The sequence below is a fragment of the Panthera tigris genome, chromosome A1, assembly GCF_018350195.1.
Source record: "Panthera tigris isolate Pti1 chromosome A1, P.tigris_Pti1_mat1.1, whole genome shotgun sequence".
NCBI lineage: Eukaryota > Metazoa > Chordata > Mammalia > Carnivora > Felidae > Panthera > Panthera tigris.
The window spans coordinates 47123036-47145842 of NC_056660.1; the positions used below are offsets into that span (position 1 = coordinate 47123036).

Genomic DNA, 22807 nt, shown 5'->3' on the forward strand with positions numbered 1-22807 from the left:
GCTTGATAGCCATGGATTCTTGTGATGATAATTGAACCCCTCTAAACTTAGTTTCCTCGTGTGTGAAAGTAATATCTACTTTGCAGGACTATATGAGAATGAAATACTGTAGTAACATTCCTGGCATGTCACAGGCACATAACTCTATGAAGGTGGTTCCTTTTTCTTTTTCCCTTCTGTTTCAAAATTCAGTTCATATGTTATGTATGCTTTGAAGTTCTCTGTAACTTGACAAAGAAAAGCTTATCTTTTTTTCCTACCTCTTTCCAATAGTTTTTTAAATATTTCTATTAATGTTCACATCACTATATGTCATAATTATGCATGTGTCTTTCCCAGTAAAGTACTTCATTCTTCCTTGTATATTAGCCTTTTAGCACAGTATTTAGCACATAATAAGTACTCAGTTGAATGTTTGTTATGGCCCTTTACAGTCTTCCACTATAATTGCACTTGAAGCTGTCAAATAGAATAGTCAAATAGAAAGTTTTAGAAACTAGCCTTTAATATATCCTCATCCCCTTCCCTCAGATAGTAAAATACACTCTGACAACTGATAACATTTTAACTGAAGAAATACGGAAGGTCTCTTACACCCAAGAACAATTTCAGAGATTTATCTGAAAGTAGCCACTAGGAAGTCCTATCTGAAAAGTTTGTCTAGGGGCGCCTGGGTGGCTCAGTCGGTTGAGCATCTGACTCTTGATTTTGGCTAAGGTCATGATCCTAGGGTCGTGGGATCAAGCCCCATGTCAGGCTCCGTGCTGCTAAGTGTGGAGCCTGCTTGGGATTCTCTCTCTCCCCCTCTGTGCCTCTCCCCCACTCGCATGCTCTCTGTCTTTCTAAAATAAAATTAAAAAAAAAAAAAAAAGCTTTGAAAAGTTTGTCTACAGTAAAGCTATTCCTAAAACCCTGGACGCAGCAACCTCTATGGGTATCCAGCCTCTAAGGAATGGTATATGTTCATGGGCAGTATCTATTTCTAAGACTTAAGTAAGGTTCTTCTACCCCTTCGCTTAGTGCCTCTACCAATAATATCTTTCAGGGTCTACAGGCATTTCAGTTTGTATTTAACCAGAATTAACCAACCACTCCTTACTACGGTACATAGAATATGCAAAGCCCCATACTTGCCTAAATGTTGTAGTCCCATTAGCCCAGATAACTTACCCCTTACTGCAGTGTATATCACCTAACAAAAAGAAAACAAACCTGCAGTTAGCCAGGTTTCTTAAAAGTGAAGTCACAGTATAATTATCATTCTTTTATGGTATGTTTATGTTCCCGGATTCTAACTCGTTATGTTCTTTGTGATTTCTCGGAAAGTTTCAGGGACATTTCAGCACCACAAGTGCCCCTTAGGCAATCCACTTCATAAAGGGTTCAAATAAATTACATATTTCTATATGTGTGTCATTCCTTTTGGTTCCTACTTCACTGTTTTGACATTTTCTTAAGAGTACCTTTTTTACATGTTTTTTTATATACTTCTGTAGTTACATTTTACATCATCCTAAAAAAAAAAAAAAAAACACTGAATGCATAAGTTAATTTTTCTTTAAATGAAGATGCAATTATTTCTCAGATTTATACATTTCTCATCTTAGTGGCACTCTTCCAGTTAAAATTTGCTTTGATTTGCTGGGTTTAAGTGAGTATTTTAAAGAAAGACAATTATTATAGTGAAAACCTAAAGCACACATACAAAGGAAGTCATATTTTTTCTGTAAAGTTTTAGAATGCTTATTTTTTCCATATAAGGGTATGTGAACTCAGGTCCAAGGAAATTCAGGGAGTAAAATATTGCAAAAAATACTCATTGATAATCTCGAATTTACATATACTTTTAAAAGTATGCCAGAACCAAACCTATTACATATCAGTAATAATAATATCTTAAATTTTTATAGTTTCTTTTTACCAAAATGTTTACAACATTTTCAGATTATGTTACACTAATATACATACGGATCAGTTATAGATTGCTTTCAACCAAGTGTGTTTGGAAATATGGAATCAAAGAAAGCAAACGTTTTAAATTATTCCTTCATATTGAGAGACCTGGTCTTTTGCTTGTGCCTTCTAGAATTCAAGAGCACTGGGGCACCTAGGTGGCTCAGTCAGTTAAGTGTCCAACTCTTGACTTCGGCTCAGGTCATAATCTCACATTTCGTGAGTTCAAACCCCACATTGGGCTGTGCTGACAGCAAAGAGCCTGCTTGGGATGCTCTCTCTCCCTCTCTCTCTGCCCCTCCACAGCTCTCTCTCTCTTTCTAAAAATAAATAAATAAATAAACGTTAAAAAAAATTTTTTTTAATAGAATTCAAGAGCATTGAACTTTTTCCCAAAATAGGTGCTTTTCAGTTAATAATAAGAATGCTTAATATTTGTATATTACTTTAGAGTTTTTTATACTCATTTACTTTATTTAAGCCTCACAGGAACCCTATAATGGTCTTTTACCCATTTCACAGAAATAACAACTGAATCTCAGTTATCCATTTTGTAGAAAGTTAATAACTCTTCTCAGTTTTGAATTGCATAAAAGACGTGAATTTCTTTTAGATTGTACTCTGGTGGACCTCTGTGTTTATGTGGACTTGTACAGAACTCAGTAAAACTAGGTCAAATTATTTTGATTTTCGGGGTGCCTGAGTGGCTCAGTCAGTTGAGTGTCCACCTTTGGCTCAGGTCATGATCTCACGGTTCATGAGTTTGAGCCCCGCGTCGGGCTCTATGCTGACAGCTCAGGGCCTGGAGCTTGCTTTGGATTCTGTGTCTCCCTCTCTCTCTGCCCCTCCCCCACTCATACTCTGTCTCTCTCTCTCTCTCTCTCTCTCTCCCTCTCTCTCTCTCAAAAATAAATAAACATTAAAAAAATTTTTTTTAATTTATTTTAATTTTCATAAGTATTTTGGCTTTAATCTTTCATCATCTTTAAAATTACAAATATCTTTGTTGTATATTACAAGCAAAACTATGTCTTGTGTGAAGCAATATATCTCATAAAAATATTTTATCTGAAAAATAAAAATAAAAATATTTTATCTGCGTATATATGTCCTTTTAACTTTTTTCACATCATATTTTCATATCTACTAGGTATCATATAGACCTGTTATTTTCTAGTTTTTTAAATATTTTAGAATGAAATATGTTTTATTTCCACTATATTTCAGAAGTTTGGCATATTTTCTTTTAAATAGTAAGTACATTTCTCTGACCTTTTTTTTAATCAGTAAGGGACAAGTAAATGACCTCCTACTATCATTTCTAACCCTGTGTTTTTATGACTTAGAACTGTAGCAGTTTGTAACAAACCACACAATTCTAGGACATGAGGAGATGCACAAAATGCAAAGCTATAAGATAAGTCCCTGGAAATATGTGGTGACCAAGAGATTGTGAACAATGATGTGAGATAATTATGATCATAATCCTGTTAGGTACCATATTAGCACTATTTTGATGTAACTTAACAAGTCACTGATCACATATCAAGGAGCTACCATAAAGAAGACTAAGAATAAAACATTGAGAAAGTATAGGCACTGGAGTGAGCCACACTCGGGAAACCAGCCCTCAAAATAGAGCACAGTGTTTAGAGACTGAAGTCGATGATGGACATCAGCTAGAACATGCATAAAAACCTATCAGATTATACTAAGAGAGTAAAGGCCAGAAACTAGACAGCAACTAGATGAATACTGTTTCAGGGGGAAAGCTGGGCACCAAGAGAGCATGAATACCAGAAGGCAGAGCAGTCAGAAGTCCAAGATGTATAACCCAGCAATCAGACGAGATAAAGGTATGTACAAACCAATCAGCAGAATCAAAGTGCCCATACTTCTGTTGGAAGTTCAACAATGGCAGTGATTTCAACTCAGGGGCCTGCTCTACTGTATTAACACTAGCTTCTTCTTCCTGACCTTAAGATTATATCCAAGTTTAGGAAAGAATGTACCAGGTGATTAGTTACATCCCTTAGGCTATGACAGCACAGTAGTCTCTCATTCAAGTAAATACTTGAGCTCTTGCTAAGCTTTCAGTCATAGATAAGGTATGGTTCCAAAAATGTGAATGTCGTCTTAAATACATTAGAATAAGAAGTAGATAGGCCTTACTCTACTCTTCGCTGGCCAAGACTTTTTTCTTTGTTCTGTTCTAGGCCCAAAACTTTTCAATACTAGAAGATAACCTGAGAAAAACAATCAGGATAGCGAAAGAATTCAAGAATTCTTTTTAGTCATAAAAGGGATGAATGAACTGGGGGTATTTACAGAAGAAATGATTCAGAGAGATGTAAGAAATTCGAAGTAAGCATGTGAAAGAAGCAGTAATAGACTTGTTATACATGTATCCAAAGGCTAGAATTAAAACCTAAGGATAGACCTCATAAGGAGACATGTTTTATTTGTTTTCCTTTGCTTTGTTGCTTTGTTGTTGTTGTGTTGTTTTGTTTTGTATAGGGTCTGGGTTAAATAACTTGAAGATCCCTTCCAAACCTGAAAGTATGTGTATCAAAGGCTTTGATAGAAGATAGATGTTCTATTGTGTAAATAATGACAGCTTTGAACCCAGAAAGACCTGCACTCTAGGGAGACGTTAGCCTACAAATGGGAGCAAGTATTTTGATGGGAAGACTGAGGGACTGGAAAAGAGGGGTTTGCAGTCGTAGATACTGGTACTGTTCTCTAACAGTTCTGCCATACAAAATCTGCTTTATCTGTTGTTTAGAGTGTAGTGGCATTGGCATTCAAGGTATATTTTAAATTCCTCAAAAATCACATATTAAAAATCTCTCCTGGGGTGCCTGGGTGGCTCAGTCGGTTAAGTATCTGACTCTTCAGCTCAGGTTATGATCTCACAGTTCATGAGCTTGAGCCCCGAGTTGGACTCTGTGCTGACAGCACGGAACCTACTTGGGATCCTCTCTCTCCCTCTCTCTTTGCCCCTCTCTGCTCACACACACATTCTCTCTCTCCCAAAATAAATAAATAAACTTAAAAAAAAAAAATTTAAAAAATATCTCCACTGAAGTATTTGCAAGTTGAAATGATTTGAGGTCTGAAATCTGCTTTGAAATGTTTCAAAAAAACCTGGTAAGGGAATAGATAAAACATTGTTGACAGAACAACCTGGCACTTCCTCAAACAACTAAACACAGAAATGCAGAAATACCATATGACCCAGCAATCCACCCCTAGGTATATACCTAGGAGAAATGAAAACAGGTCCACACAAAAACTTGTGCATGAATCTTTATAGCAACATTATTCACAACAGTCAAAAAGTGGAAACAACCTAAATGTCCATCCGCTGATGAATGGATAAACAAAATACAGTATAATCAGATAATAGAGTTTTATTTGGCCATTAGAAGGAATTAAGTACTGATATGTTACAACATGGATGACCCTTGAAAATGTTATGCTAAATGGAAGAAGCCAGTAACAAAAGATCACATATTTTATGATTCCATTCATATGAAATGTCTAGAACAGGAAAATCTACACAGGCAGAAAAAAGATTAGTGGTTACTTAAGGCTGAGAAGTTGAGAGTAAGGTGGGATAGCAGAGTGATTCCTAAAGGAGTCCAGGTTTCTTTTTGAAATAAAAGTTTCATAATGGACTATAGTAATAGTGGGTACTCGTAATGTCTGCGAATATACTAAAAAACATTGGATTATATGCTTTAAATGGATGACTGTATGGTGGTGAATTGTATCTCATTAAAGCTGTTTGACAAAACAAATCTGGCAAAATGTTTATCATTGTTATAGTTAGCCAATAGAAATTGAGAGCTTCATATGCTCTTGTCTTTGTATGTTTGAAAATTTCCATAATAAAATCTTTTTTAAATACCCTTTCAGATGAAATTTAAATATCCAAAATATGTATGTACTTGGTTTAAAACAAGGTTGGTTTTTACCTTGTGTTTACCTCAAGTAGGAAAGATGCACAGAATTATCTGACTTAGTAGCCATGACACATTGTTATTCGTATGTAAAAACACTTACATTTGACCTCTAGTGGAGCACATACTTTGCATTATACTTGTCAGAGCTATTTTCATCAAGAAATGCCATCTATGTGTCCCCTTGCCAACATCTTTGCAGAGTTTACAACTTTCAGCAATTTATTGGCATCAACTACGCAATACTGTTAAGCAGCTGCTGTGTAGTTGAGCTGTTTTAATATACCACCACTCTCTGTGCATAGTTTCTACTAAATGGTCGAGATATACGATTTTGGATTTACGAGAGCAGTTTATCACGTTTGTAGAGATTATTTCTGCAGTAACAATCGTCATCGTCCTCATCATCATCATTTAGAAGTTTTATAAGAATGTCCTTGCCCTTAATTCTTCCATTTTGAACAGTAATTATTTCACTTCAATGTGGTTTGTATTGTTTCATTTTATTTCAGTTTTACCCTAAGTCTCAATTGTTCAGCCAGATGCAATTCTGGAGTTGTTAACTTTAAAGAATGGTTCATTCATTCTGAAGTTACTGTAATTTTTTTATGTATCTGATATACTAGATTTTAACATAAATACTGTTCACTTTTTGGAAATCAGTGTAAGAGTATATCAGAATTAATGAATATTATTATAAATCAGACCATGTTATAGATTAGTATTTAAAGGTCTCAAACGAGTGATTTAAGGGAAAGAAGATTGGGGCATGGCACTTTTACAGTATTTTAACTTTTCCATGAACAAGTAATAGCATTTTTAAAAACAGGAATTTTTAAAAAATATTTTGAGAAATGGCTTTCTAAATTAATGGAACATTTGCCAAGAAGAGGCTAAACCTGCCAAAATAAGGGACTCTAGATTAGGGCACTCTACGTTTTGTCATTTTGGAGAAGAGCACCTACTTTCTGCACGAGGACCTTCAAGTGAAGCTTACTAAACAGTTTCTCTCATCCACATAGAGATTGTACTCAACTGTCTCATTCATATGAGTGAAACAAAAAAAAACAAAAAGAAAACTTTTAATGTGGCTCTTTGTTCATAAATTGGAACACACACCAAAGACTGTCAGAAACGGAAAGAAAATAATTAGCATAAGAGGGGAAAAAATTACAATAAACAGGGGCTCCTGGGTGGCTCAGTTGGTTAAGCGTCAGACTTCGGCTCAAGTCATGATCTCACGATTCATGGGTTTGGGCCCTGTGTTGGGCTCTGTGCTGACAGTCAGAACCTGGAGCCTTCTTTGAAATCTTTGTCTCCCTCTCTCTCTGTCCCTACCCTGCTTGCGCTCTGTCTCTCTCTCAAAAATAATATAAAACATTTATTTAAAACATTTTAATACAAAAAAAAAAAATCACAATCAACAGAGAAACTGACCCTGTTCTCCAAAGAAAACAAAAACAAAATTCCATAGCAGAAAAGAACTTACAAAGTAGCTATAATTAGTTTTTTCAGAAAGATTTGAGAAAGTAGTATTTCCATAAAATAAGAAACAGTGAACAAAAAAAAACGGTGATATTTTCAAAATTGCTAAATTAAAAGTCATGAAATTATTATAAGTAAGTAAAAATGCCAGGACAGGATGTGAGGAAAAGTCAACGAGCTCTCCTAAAATTTAGAAAAAGGAAAAAAGATGGAAACTAGCAGAGAAAAGTTAAACAACATAGAATATTCCAGAGAAAGAAAATACCTACAAAGAAATAGGAAATCAGCTTGGCATCATAGTTCTCAGAAACTCGACTTCATTTTTTTTTCAATTTTTTAAAATATTTATTATTTTTGAGAGAGAAAGATAGAGAGCAAGTCAGGGAGGGGCAGAGAGAGAGGGAGACACAGAATCCAGAGGGGCTCCAGGCTCTGAGCTGTCAGCACAGAGCCCAACACGGGGCCCGAACCCACAAACCGCAAGATTATGACCTGAGCTGAAGTTGGATGCTTAACTGACTGAGGCACCCAGGTGCCCCAGAAACTTGACTTTAGGAAACAAAGAAGTAATACCATGTAAGTCCTAAAGAAAAGTACAATATTTTCTTCCACAGTAACTTCTCAGAAAACTACCAGATTGTGTGCCATCAAATAACAAAGAGAGAGAGAAGTACAAGAAGTACTGATACTTGCCAAGATAAATAATAAAGAAATAAAGTAATAAAAAGAAATTTCAGGATAACAACTGTGCATCAGTCTTAAAAGCAGTCAGTACAAAATTGAGTCCAGTTAATAGCATTATTAAGAAACTAGATAATCTTAGGAAAGATGGAGAAACGTATATATTGTTTCCATCAATGAGGAAAAAAAATAAAAGGCAGGAACTCTAGAAGAGGGAGGGAAATATCTGTGAAAACATCAGAGTCCAAACAGGACAAGTAAATGATATGATTTTGAGCAATAGATGCAGTATAAGAAAAAAAGAATTCAGTTGAACATGATACTTGAAACATTCTCCTTTGAACATCAGAGGTTCCCTTCCTGTGGATCTAATCATACGCTCTGCTCTACAGTGAACAGTATTTGTAAATCATTACATAGTAGTACAAATAACCCTACTGACCAGTCAGAAAAGGACAGTTGTAGAGCAGAGAAAAGCAGAATCAAAAGCTAGAGAAATGAAATGCAAAAGTCAAGTCCAAACAATAAGAGCAGAATCTTAAATAGAAGACGGAGCCAGCGATCAGGAGCCAGGCAAGAACATGGTGAGAACCAAAGCAGATCAGGAACAAACCAGAAGATCTCAGGGTGACTTCATCTCACCAAAGGATTCTGTTTTGTAGTGACAAGCAAGTTTTCTAGCTCGTGTACGTTATGTTGGTTTGTTTATTTTCGTTTTGTCAGTCTAAGAATTGGAATCTCACAACTATAACCAGTTACTTGTAATAGTAACAACTAAATAAGGCATGACAATTTATGCCAAAAATGTAGGTGAAAAATATATTAAAATATTGCCATGGTTAGGAAGACTCAGTATTATATAAGTCCGTTCTTTCTAAGTTTTTCTTGTAATTTAACATAATTCCACCCCTATTTCTATGAATATAGCCCTAAAAATACTTGAATCATTAAACATTATAACAGTGTGACATGGGGGCATGAATTGACAGACTATTGGTATAGAGTTTAAAAGTCCAGAAGTAAATCACATACTTATATGAAAATTTAGTATATGATAAAGATAAGCATCTGAAGAGTGTGAACATATAATGTTATTATAGAATAGCTATGGGGGAAAGATGTTGAATCCACACCCTTCACCATAAGCTAGGATAAACTTCAAACAGATTAGAGGTCTAAATGTTTGAAAAGGAAAAGAAAAACCATAAAACTATCTTGAGGAAAATGGAAGAAGAAAACACAGAGAAGGCTGTACAATGAGAGATTGATATATTCAGCTACATCAGAATCAGAAAGTTCTGCATAGCAAAAAAAAATTTTTTTAAGTGTAAACATAGTCAAGTAAAATATAAACAAGGGGGAAGAAAAACTGCCACTCATACTACAAAGGGCTCTAACATATAGAGAGCTCCTTGAAATGCAGAAGAAAATGACCAATCATCTGGGAGAAAAATGGGCCAAGGATATCAACAGAAAAGGAAATACCTTTAAATATAGGAGAAGCTGCTTAACCTCCCAACAGAAGAAATGCTAAATAAACACATTCACTTATCCGACTGGCAAATATCCAAAAAAGTAACACAAGCGTAGATATTATCAATTAGGAAACTGAAGTTCATTGAACAGAATGAACAGATTGCCTAAATTTACATAGTTGATAACAGAGTCAGGAATAGATGTGTCTTTGACTTCTAACCTAACTAAAATATTTCCAGTACATGTGCTTGCTTTTCTATGTGTTCAGTAGATGATGTTATTCTAGATCGTATGTGATGTTAAAGTGGAATTTTCTTTCCCCAAATTTACCATTGGTATAAAAGGGGTGGATCATTTATGACCAAACATAATAAAACTGAACAAAATTTTTCTACATGTTCTTTTGGTATCCATTGTAGCTATATCATCTTAATAGGATTTTTACAGAACTGTGTTGCTTAAAAAGTGTTCTTTATCTAGATTTCAGAAACCATGCTAACATTGTTTAATGCAATCAGATGAACAAAGGTAGACTATGACAGCACCATAAATTGAGTGGTCCTTGTGTGGATAAAGCAACGACATATGATTTCCCTTCTGTCTCTTGACCAGCATCAGGAATGAGCTGCTTCCTGCAACTGCTCCTATACCGGCGGCAGAAGGAAGCCCAAGAGAAACCAAATTATGGCTCCTCTAGGGCACCTAGGAGCCAAAGCCCTCTGCCTAGTGTACCTGCAACTCCTTCCTGTTCTCCTTCCTCATCCTCGTTGCCCTCCCTGTCCCCTTCCCCAGCAAATATGAATGATCCTCTTTACTGTGTTAATCTGGAGACTAGTAGTAGGTTGTATTAAAGCTTATTTTTCCTATTATTTTACCTTCATGCTATGATACAAAAGTTATGGCAAGTAAATTTAGGTTCTTTCAGATAGAAAGTTTTCCTTTGATAGGCTGAGAGTCCATCATCTCCCCTTTCCCTTCTACGTACCATGGAAAGTAGAACACGAGCTAAAATCTACCATAATACCAGACATGTTTAACATCAAATCAGTGATTAGGTACTTCACTCTAGGGAACATATAAATGAAATAATCTTGAAAGCAAAAAGAGCCCTCCAAAGGCTCCAATAATATTCTATCAGATTGGCAGTGTCTGAAGGTATACACATTTCATGTGCAGCGGCCAAGCCAACCCCAGTACTGCAGAAAGGAGAAAAAGGATTCTGGCACCATTTCTTCCGGCTCCTCTGTTGGCCCTAAGATTTATTAAGGCTCGGTGGCTTGAACTCAACAGCTATGTTTTAAAATACTCACTCAAGCTAGATGGTTCTAAATAGAACTAGTGACAGCCAGGCGGGGGGAAAGGCCTGTAGGAACTTGCTCTGACACAGAGCTGATGTCTATAAACAGATTAGTAGAAGGGAGCAGAACATCTCTCCGCCTCCATAACTCTTACGTCTTGGCATGAAAATGAAATAAAATAATAGGAAAAAATTATTTCCAGCACAGCCCACCATTATTCTACGGATAGTAAGGTAAAGAAAAGTTTAGTCTGTCCTCCAAATGCTTGTGTTTCATTGAACGAATTTAGTAATTAATCATAAATATCCACTAATTAGTGTTAGATGCTGAAGGTTTGAGTGTGGGGAGACATAAAAGACAAAATAGACTTGGAAGAGGAAAGGACTGAAAATTGTGATCTGTGCTCTTAAGAAGTTCAGCATAATTAATTCATAGTTCAAGCAGCCACTGCTAAAGCCAACTCCAGTTTTCATTTGTAAAAGAAGAGGGAATGAATGGTACAGTTTAAGAAATCCTGAAATTGTATGGAACTTAAGGTTTGAACTGGTGATTAGTAGGCAAGAAAAAAAGTTTTGCATTCTTTTTCCTTTACCTTCTTCATATAAGGCATCAAAAGGAAATGGGATAATTGAAGAGGCAGAAGAGAAAAACTTAAGTACCTAACTCATCTACTCACCAAACAGGTATAGAAAAACTGCAGTGGAACATGGCAATGTAAGCAGTTCCCAAATTTGTCTGTTAGAATCACTTGGAGAGCTTTAGAAAATTCCAAAGCTGAGGCCATATCCCAGCCCAGTTACTCACAATCTCTGGGGGAGTGGGGCACAGGAATCAATAGTTTTTGAAGTGCCACAGGTGATTCCAATATGCAGAAATATCAGGAACCCACTAGAGTATGGAATTACCGATTTATCACTTACTATACTAAAAATATTGATACTAATCGATTATTATGTGCATCATTGTACATGGGCATGTTATGTTTTAACATCAGCATGATTAGTCTGCTTGCTAAAATCATTCTTGCCATTATGTTCTATCTTCATTTATCAACAGGAATTGGCAGCAATGAAACAGATTGTCACCAATATGCGCAGTAAGCGTTCTGAGGACCAGTTACTTCTTACTAAAACAGAAGCAAAAAATATGACAGAAGATCATAAATCAAAGATTTTAAATGTGCCTAGAGAACATGAAGACAATATATTTATACCCAAACCAACACTCTTTGTAAGTACAATCGAAATTAACTTAGAATTTTAATATCTCTGATTTTCATAAATATATTTTAAATTTCTTGCCTCTTATTCATATTGGTTTTAAACTACTTTTAACCGTTTTATTAAAAGGCCTCGAGAGAGCTGTATGAATCCCACTTCTGAATGTATGTGTTACCTACCTTACAGCTGATAGTGGGGTTTTATATTTTTAGTTAATATATTGGACTTGCCCAGAAATTAGCCTCAATGTAGCATTTACCTCCTTCAGCCTCCAGGACTTCTAGGAGAATCAGGGAGACATTTTGTATAATTTTTTAATTTATTTAAGAATAAAAAGGAATGCAGAATATCACCTGCCCCCTCTTATTTGTAAATTAGTATATTTTGCTCAAAGACGTTCTTCGTAAAGTATAAAACCAATCATATTAATATAAACTGAAATACATTATTAGGTAGAAATGTACAGGCACAGAAATCATTCAGAGAACAAAAAATCAGAAAACTTTGGATTGATAATACAGAAAATACTGAAAATGGTGTTTTAACAAATAAAAATAAGAATAAAAAGACAACAGAATCAAACAGGATTAACATTATTAAATATTACACTTCAACATCGTTTCCCATCCTTTAATTTCTCAGAAGAAATGTGATTTTTACCATCAGAACAGAAACCAAAAACCAGACAGATTTTCTGTATGATACTCTGATTTAGTGAGTCCCCAGAATTTCATTTTTTAAAACTTAAAACTAGATGATTGTAAGAATTAGTCAAGTATAGGAGTTTCTGATCTAAGCTACTTCTGTATACATTCAGATAATGCTCAAGATCAATGAGATATGGTGATTACTTGGTGCAACATCCTTTTAAAAAAAAAAATGACAGAGTTACAATTTAGATAAAATAAGGGATAATTACTGTAAGGATTCATGTGGCAGTAATGGAGGCTGTGCTAACAGGAGAGAGAAAACAGGAAGCCTAGATTGACCAGCCAGGAAACGAGACAGCTATACGGATTTCCGGATTTCCGCAGCTGTGTCCTGGGATCTTTTCCTCTGGTAGCACACCAGCTTCTCTTTGTTTCTCTCCCAATTTCTGCTTACTCATAGTTTCCACTTCCTCATCAACTTGCACTTGGCCCCTTGTCTTGAGACATGTTTCCTTCTCAGATCTACTCTGTTATAACTTAGTTCTCTCTGTAAGTTCCAAAAACAAGAATCTGATTGGTGCAACTTATTTTTGTTGGGTAATACCCCTTTGTGGTGAGACTTGTTAAGGTTATTAGTCAGCCTATTGAATGGCCACTCGTACTAGTGGGCAGGGATCACATGGTACCAAATAAAGCTGCCTACAGCTATTTATTCCAAAGCACCGTGGCTCCGAAAGTGGGCTAAGATTATGGCAGACGATATGATATGTCTATTATATTATAATCTGTAAAAAAAGAACAAACTGCATAGATGTTGATGGGAAAAGTAAGGTCAGATGAAAACCACGAGATACTGCCAAATACTTAAAGCCTATCACGCCCTCTGATCTGCTTTTCTGACCCTTCTCTGTTCCAAGCAATGAACTATTCCTTCTAACCCTGATCTCCTATATTTCTCACTTTGGATGATAATGATTCTGATATCTTGACTGTACCCAGTGTATAATTAACAGTAAAATTTCTCCAGTACCTCAAAATAAGGTTATCCAATGAGAACAAAATTAAGAAGATTCAAAATATAAAGTATTAATTGGGTGAGTTTTATTTCCTTCTTTTTCCCTATCTGTGTTTTCTAGGGGGGTTATGATAAACTTAATTTCTTTTATAATAAGGGAAAAATTGTCAGAAGTATAGCTCAGGGGCACCTGGCTGGCTCAGTCCATAGAGCATATAACTCTTGATCTCAGGGCCATGAGTTTAAAACAAAAACAAAAACAAAAACAAGGTATGACCTCAGCTATACCCTAATGAAAACTGAAAGCTAATACTGTAAATCAGTCGCATCAAGGCCTTGTGCTAATGCAAAATTGCTCATGTGAATTGACTGGGTAACCAGGAGCAAACCATTTAAACACTCTGAGCTGGTTCTTGTCTGTAAAATTAGGGAGGAGATCATATGAGATGAAGTCTGGACATTTTTTTTTTAATGTTTATTTATTTTGAGAGAGAGAGAGAATGTGAACAGGGGAGAGGGGCAGAGAGAGAGGGAGAGAGAGAATTTTAACCAGGCTCCATACCCAGTGTGGAGCCTGACATGGGGCTCGAACTCACAAACCGTGAGATCTTGACCTGAGCCAAAACCAGGAGTCGGACACTGAACCGACTAAGCCACTTGGGCACCCCTGGACATCTTGTATACCAACATGCTATGATTCTTTTTTGGCATTATAATTTTTACAGTTGCTATTTGAATATTTTTAATTTTCCATACCAATATTTTTCTTGTATCTTCTCTGATATTGTTAATAAGGAATTTATGATGCAAATATTTGAAAATAAGTTTTAATTATTTAATAATCTTAGTTTTATAGCAAAAATGGAAATGTTTCTTTCTTTTAATGTTTACTTATTTAATTTGATAGAGAACATGCACACACACACGGGAGGGGCAGAAAGGAAATCCCAGGCAGGCTCTGCGTGGAGCTGACGTGGGGCTCGATCTCACATACTGTAAGATCATGACCTAAGCTGAAATCAAGAGTCGGATGCTTACCTGACTGAGCCACCCAAGCGGCCCATAAAATTGGAAACATTTCTTTTTTCTTTTTTAATTTTTTTAATGTTTATTTATTTTTGACAGAGAGACACAGTGTGAGTGGGGGACGGGCAGAGAGAGAGGGAGACACAGAATCTGAAGCAGGCTCCAGGCTCTAGGCTCTGAGCTGTCCACACAGAGCCCAAAGTGTGGCTCGAACTCATGAACCGTGAGATCATGACCTGAGCCGAAGTGGGACACTTGACCGACCGAGCCATGCAGGTGCCCTCAAAAATGGAAACGTTTCTAACTTGCTTCTAGATCCTTTGGCTGAAATTATTTGCTATTGGTATTTTTCCCTGATATCAGATTTAATGCTGGATAGATGGATGGATGTGTGTTCATATACGCATATTTTTGTATGAGGAAAACACACAAAACTACTTTTGCCTGGGCAATGGGGTGGAGGTACAGCTGTGATACAGAAGAAAAGAAAGAATAGAGCTTGCAGCATTTTGCTTTATATGCTATTATATTCAAATGAATGTTTTGCAGTGCTCACGTGATATATAAGAAGACAGCCCCAAAAGGTGCATTTTATGGACAAGTGCTGGCCATCGAAATCACAGATATGGCAGAGTTGTTTTTCAGGCATTTAATGCACTAACAAAGACTAGATTGAACCACAGAATGTAAATGCTTTAAGGATAGTACACTTGATCTTAGCCAAAAGGCCGAGAAGCAATAAATGCTTTAAAGATAGGAGCTGTGTTTCCATTGCCTTGCACAGCTCATGAACAGAGCTGATACTCTCAAATATTTGCTCGTTGAGGACTTAAAAAAAAAAAAAAAAACGGTTATGTGCCTTCCTGATTTACTTATCTTCTTTGCTGTTAAAACTCTACTGGGTGGGAAACTTCAGTGTTAAAACTAAAAGGACAGGGAGAGTGAAAGAGGCAGCTCCCAAGTCTGTGGTTAGTCCCCACACTGTGGTTAGTGCCACTTCTGCAACAGGCGGCACCATTTCAGTCCCTGTCATTCACAAACACCCCATTCATTCCCACTAATCATCTACTTTCTCTCTCAATGTAGCTTTTAGCTGTGCTACCCCTTTTCTCTAGCCTTACCTATCTCCTTTCTAGAAGAAAACTGGAGCTATTCTAATCCTCTTTGAAGCAACTTTCTTTTTTCCTTCCAGAGACGCACGGGACTACCTTTTGCTAGTTTTCTGCTACCATCCTTTTCCAAACCAGCATCTTTACTCAGGATTCATACCATTGTCACTATTTTCTCAATAAAAATGCAGATATGAGCAATCCTGCTCTTAGTCTCTTCTCCACGCAGATTGTAAGCATTGAAACAATAAAGAGCCTTAGGCTCTAGGGAGGGCAGGGAACATAACAAGAATGGGTAGCACCAGGGGCACCTGGGTGGCTCAGTCAGTTAAGCTTCCGACTTTGGCTCAGTTTATGATCTCACGGTTCATGAGTTTGAGTCCCACATCAGGCTCTGCACTGATAGTTTGGAACCTGACTGGGATTCTCTCTCCTCTGTGCCCCTCCCCCACTCTCTATTTCTCTCTCTTTCTGTCTCTCTCAAAATAAATAAATAACTTTAAAAAAAAAATGGGTAGCACCAGTACATAGTGTATGTAGTTTCCAAATTATGAGTTTGTGGTAGGGTTCAGATCTTAACTTAGATTGGTTATCTCAATGGCTAGCATCTGCTGAATGGTAAGGTAAGTTTATGTAATTTATACATAATGCTTATATGAGCACATGACTCTCTCCGTAGAAGTGATTTAGAAGGCTACATGTGGTCACCTGGAAGACAAAAAAAATGTTCAAATAAGTACAATTCAGTTCAACAAGTTCATCCTGACTATATGCAAGAACCCATGCTTAACATTATAGAAGATTTGATCATTTTGATATAGATGAAATCGGGTGGACTACTTTAAAGTAAAGAAAATACTAAGTTCTATGGGAATTTAAAAAAAAGAATAGATACTGTGATGTTGATGGGTTCCCGCAGAAAGTATTTGAGGTTGGCCTTGAAGAATGTCTAAGATTTTGACAGGTGACAGGTAGGGTTAGAGAGAGAAATTCCAAAGGCAGAAAAAGTACAGTATTGACAAAGTATTTTCAAATTTGTGCTCTTTTCCATATTTAATATTAAGATGTCTAATACGTGTTTTTTTATACCTTGACTTTATTCCTTTCTTACTACATTCTTGTCCCTCACTTCAGTCACTTCATGATCCATTAACACTTTCCTTAGGACAAAAGAGAAATAAAAGGAGATAGGATATACCTAGAGTAGTCAGAGTCATAGAGGCAGAAAGGGGAACGGTGGCTACCAGGGACTGGGGGGAGTGAGGAGTTATTGTTTAATGGGGACAGAGTTTCAGTTACACAAGGTGAATGGATGGTGGTGATAGTCACACAACAACATGAATATACTTAATACTACTGACCTGTAAGCTTAAAAATGATAACGATGTTATGTGTATTTTGCCACAGTTTAAAATTGTTTCTAGGTACATAGGTTATAAAAACAATCTTTCTCCTCATTCATCAAAAGTGAGTTTAGCAGTTATTTATAAAATAGTAATTGAGTGAATGCAATATTTACATTTCAAAAAATATAACTTTTGGGGTCATCTGACTGGCTCAGTCAGTAGAGTGTGCGACCCTTGATGTCAGGGTCATGAGTTCAAACCCCACACTGGGCATGGAGCCTACATAATCAAAAAAATTAAAAAGTAACTTTTTGATTCTAACATTGTGAATTCTAATGGCAGCTTCTTCCTGTTGTACTTTAGCTGGTAAGTGATATGCCCCGATTCGAGAGACCCCCCCCGAAAACAAACCACCAGAGTCCAGAGTCAAAGCCAAGAGGCAAGGGTCGTTTATTGCAGGTTCGAACCCGGTCCTCCACGCACTCGTTGCCCATGATGCTAAGAGTCCCCGAGCGAGGATCTTACAGCTTCTTTTATAGACAGGCACAAACAAGTTAGGGATTTCTTGAGGTTACAGAGCTGTTATTGGTTGACATTTAAATTTGAACACTCAGCAGAACTTGATTGGTTCCCGCCTTTATTTCAAACCACTCAGCAGAACTTGAACTTGATTGGTTCCTGCCTTTAGGTCAGACCACAACCGGGCACGCCCTGGCTGGTTCTGGGAACGGGGGGGGGGGGGGGGGGGGGGGGGGGGGGGGGGGGGGGGGGGCTTTTCTTTGCAGTTGTGAGTACACCTGGTAAGTTTTCTCTTAGTCTCTCAGTAAGGTAATTTTGAAGTAAGGAATTTCTTTGTGAACATGGAAGGAGGGTGGTGAAGGTTGAACAATCTGGGGAATCTCTCATTTGGTTGATAAGAAAGCCGGGTCCGCTGCCTAGATAGACTCACTTAAGTTGGGCCCTGCCTGTGAAGACTCTAAATATTTATTTCTGTGATTCCAAGATTATATCTTTTTTGGAAAACAAAGTAATGATATGTAATAGACATCATCTTTTTTTTTTTTTTTTTGCCTTTAGAAAAGTGGCACCGGTTGAGCACTAATAGATTCTTAGTTTCTAGCTCTTTTTCTAGATTCCAGGAATAATCTACCAGGTGTATTACGCCTGCATTATCATCATTCTTTCTTATTTTAAATACTTTCTCAATATGTTGTAATCTCCAAGTAACATACTAATTTTTTTGAGATAGCATGAGCAGCAGAGGAGCAGAGAGAGACTCCCAAGCAGGTTCCACACTGTCTGTGCAGAGCACAGATGCAGGGCTTGAACTCACCAACCATGAGGTCATGACCTGAGCTGAAATCAAGAGTCAGGGGCGCCTGGGTGGCTCATTCGGTTAAGCGGCCGACTTCAGCTCAGGTCATGATCTCACGGTCCGTGAGGGCTGTGAGTTCGAGCCCCGCGTCTGGCTCTGTGCTGACAGCTCAGAGCCTGGAGCCTGTTTCAGATTCTGTGTCTCCCTCTCTCTGACCCTCCCCTGTTCATGCTCTGTCTCTCTCAGTCTCAAAAATAAATAAATGTTTAAAAAAAAAATTGTTTTTAAAAAAAGAAATCAAGAGTCAGACTTACAATCTGCTTAATAGACTGAGCCACCCAAGCCCCCCAGAGTAATATACTGATGTTTTAGTTGACTGCTTCTCCGTGACAATAGGTACCTATCTTATCAGTTATTTATCTCCAGAATCACGTTGTAGTGGTAGATTACTCCTGATAGGTTTCCAGTTAATCCTGTCATTTGTGTGTAGCACAGCCCTCTGAGCTCTCCCTACATCTGGAGTACAGCTTACTTTAGCGTTTGTTAACACTCTACTCATAAGCCAAAATTTTCACTGATTTGTATGGTTTCTTTATAAAATTGCAAATATAGTTAGCCTAAACCAGCACATAAGAATTAAAGCTGTGTTCCATATACACATATAAAAAAGATTTCATGTAATGGAAACTGTGAGAGATCAAATATCTCGAAAGTCAATTTATAAAGAGGAAAAGCCACTAATGCCTGGAAAGAGGTACATTTGATTATGGCAAATCTACTTCATTAGCACATCTGTTAAAAGGAAGTACTGATGGGGAGGGGATGGAAAGGACTTGGTCTGCAGTGGACCAGACAGATGAAAGGAGTCAGGAAAAACTGTCTACTACTGAAATTCTTGTATTGTCCTTTTTGGGTCTTAAGATTCCTTTTCAATATCAAAAGTTTTATTTACTTTCTTCCCATACACACATAGTAGTAATATTTTTTATATCAGTTGATTGAAAAAAACACAGGTGTACAAATTATCTACCCTTTGCTATAAGCTGTAGCTTAGTCTACAGAAGCCACTTAGAGATTTTGTTTGTCAAGGAGCCACAGTTAAAAAAAAAAAACAAAACAAAACAGTTCACATTGTGACTTAGTGACCGTCACACACTTTGTCAAAACAGAATTTTCCCCAGCTGTGGCACATACTCTGACCTTTTTCTATTCTAGTCTGTTGGAGTTTTTTTAAGTGGATTTTATTTTTGCATATCTGAATTCCTGCTGTAAAGCATTTAAAGCTAAATGAGGTTTTTAAAATATTTTTAATTTTTTAATTTTTATTCTCTTTTTTTTTGAGAGTGAGAGGGGGCACAAGTGAGCAAGGGGCAGAGAAAGAGAGAATCCCAGAAGGGGCAGAAAGAGAGGAAGAGAGAGAGAGAAGCGGGGCTCACCCAGTGTGGGACTTGAACTCACAAACTGTGAGATCATGCCCTGAGCCTAAGTCAGACGCTTAACCGACTGAGCCACCCCAGTGCTCCAACAATTGTATTTCTTATTACCAGTTAATAAACTAGCATTCTGATTCTTTTGGATTTAGTTGGCATCTGCCACATTTTTTTTTTTTTTTTTTGCTTTTGCTTTTAAAGATCTTATTTTTTTTTAATTAATCTCTACGCCCAACATGTGTCTTGAACTCACAACCCTGACATCAGGAGTCACATGCTCTACCAACTGAACTCACCAGGTACCCCAGCCTCTGCCACTTTTTAAATCTCTTAGCAGATAGCACCTGCCCTTCCCTGTGATTTCCTGATTTGGCCATGGAAGCTTCTTTCACCTTTTTTTTTTTTTTTTAATATTGTGCATTGTATTCTTCTTTTTTTCTTTTGATGTTTTTTATCTATTTATTTTTGAGAGAGAGAGCATGCAAGAGAGCTGGAGAGGGGCAGAGAAAGAGGGGGACAGAGGATCCGAAGTTGGCTCTTTGAAGTTGGCTCTTTGCTGAAAGCAGAGAGCCCAATATGGGCTCGAACTCAAGGACTGGAGATCATGACCGGAGCCAACATCAGATGCTTAACCAACTGAGCCATCCAGGATCCCTTTATTCTTTTTTTTTTTTTTTTTTTTAGTAGGCTCCATGGCCAACATGGGGCTTGAACTCAAGACCCTGAGATCAAGAGTTACATGCTCTACCAACTGAGCCAGCCAGGAACCCCTCTTTCACCTTTAGTACTAAGGACTTTGAACTTTGTTTTAATGAAGGAAATACTGCAGTGTTTTAATACAGATTTGCATTTTTGAAAGCTAAGGTTAGAAGGATTGTGGACAATTAATTGAACACAAGAGAGAGCCAAATCAGAATTAGGAGGTCATACAGGAATTAAGCTAGAAACAATGACGGCCCAGTGAGGTCAAGATAGGAACAGAATAAGTTAAAAAGGTATTCAATAAAAGTTAAGTTTTAGCCTGTTTATAATGGGTGTAGTCAGTGAAAAGGAGAAATCTAGTATAAAGAGGAATCAAATATTTCTGGTTTCAATGATTGAGCAAAGTATGATACTGTTCACCAAGACAGAGATGATGGAGGAATGGGGAGTTCATTTTGACAGACTGAATTTTAGTCACCTGTAGGAACCATCCTGTGAAAATATCTATAGCTCATTAGAGCCACAGTGTAAAACGGGGGTGGAGGAGGGTCCACCGATTTATTTGGTGGTCATTGAACCTGGCCAATGGCATAGATAAGGTCAAGAGGAGTTGATCATTGATGTCACTTCCAACATTGTGTACATCTGCTATGGAACATAAAACAACATAAAAAAGATAAAATCATAAGCTATCATACTAATCTATGTGCCTACACATATGTATCTATATTTAGGAATATGGTCCTTCTTACTTTGAAGCAGATCTAAGTGGGAAAGAAGTACACTGTATACTTACTGTAATATTGTATAAAATAGGATGTTTTGATCGGAATCAGTGCCTTATGTATACAGGGTTCTGAGTGCTTTATTCTGTAACAGTCAACCTCCCCTGCTTTTTTGTTACTACTCTGTACAGCCAGACGCTTTTTAGATTGAAACAATTGAGCAGTAAAGCTTAAGAAGTACTCTGGCAAATACTTTGCAATTCAGAAGCTCAAAGTACAGTGATTTGGCCCCACTAATCCTTCAGTAAATATCCATCGAGTGGATAAATATCCATATATAGATGCATAAGACAAATGAAAAGAGCCATGTCCTTGATTTTTTGTAATTCTCTTTGAAAATAAAATCAATTCATAAATACTTACCTGTGTGTGTGTTATGTACAAGCCTTGAGCCAGAAAACACAGATGTGTGTTTTTTCTACAGACCTACCAGATGAGAAATTATTTCTGAACCTTTGCCTTTGAGTATCCTTCCGAATTAAGAAAAGCAATTATTTCCTGCAATTTTACACACAAAGTATATACAGGTACTTGGTTCTCTGAATGGCCTCTCTTATTTTCCTTATAAGCATTTTACTTGATTTTTGTTTTTTTGTTTTTAACAGACCAAAAAAGAAGCACCTGAGTGGTCTAAGAAACAAAAGATGAAGACCTAGTGTTTTGGATGGATTTGCTGTATCATTATTTACTCTTGAAGTTCTTTCTCTGATGAGCAAAAAGTTTATCGTAATCATGGACTTGACATTTTTTTTTTAAATAACCAAAGCTTATTTTAAGCGAATGTTAAATTAAGAGATTTCAGCCTAAGAATCAAAATGTATAACGTGCAGACAGTAGTCCACTTTGTATTTGGTTTTATCTACTGTGTTACAAAATAAATATCATATACTCTTATGATTTACATTTTGGAGCTTTTTTCTAAATATATAAATACTAGGCTTAAATGTCGTAACACAAATACCAAGACACGTTACGTTTTTAAAATTAAGAATCATTTGTGAAATCTATTAGAAGACACTTCAAATGCCCAGTGACGGTGGTCAAATATCATGTAGGCGAATATGAATTGCCGACTATTTCTTTGGGCTCTGTTTTTCCTTATAATATGATCATTAATCAATAAAGTCTAGTAGGAAATCTGTTATTCCGTTGGTCAAGTAAGAATTTGGTAGAAAGTCTCTTGGTACATTGGTCCAAACGGTGCTGATTCAGATGCAGTATGGACCCAATTTCTAGTCAGTGAGAAAAAAAAATGAATAATACTTTCTCTTTTTCTTGATACAAAATATGTCCCATTTCTCATTCAAGAGATAAAACGTAAAGAAGAAGGGGAAGGAGGGAAATAGAGAAA

General features: G+C 36.8%; 1 protein-coding gene across 8 annotated transcripts in view; it reads left to right on the top strand.

Annotated features, from left to right (window-relative positions):
* The window catches only part of PIBF1 (progesterone immunomodulatory binding factor 1), a 206294-nt gene extending 184002 nt beyond the window's left edge, over positions 1–22292 (top strand). For 2 of the 8 annotated variants that reach the window (XM_007075100.3, XM_007075102.3), the window contains exons 17-18: positions 11915–12088; positions 22062–22292. In XM_007075100.3, coding sequence (XP_007075162.1) covers positions 11915–12088; positions 22062–22112 — 225 coding nt within the window. In that variant the 3' untranslated portion in view covers positions 22113–22292. Of the gene's footprint in view, positions 1–3717; positions 3810–4169; positions 4318–11464; positions 11573–11914; positions 12089–22061 lie in introns of those variants that run through there. The other 6 variants (XR_006214658.1, XR_006214660.1, XR_006214661.1 and 3 more) reach the window with 6 other exon arrangements.
* Positions 22293–22807: the final 515 nt, after the last annotated feature.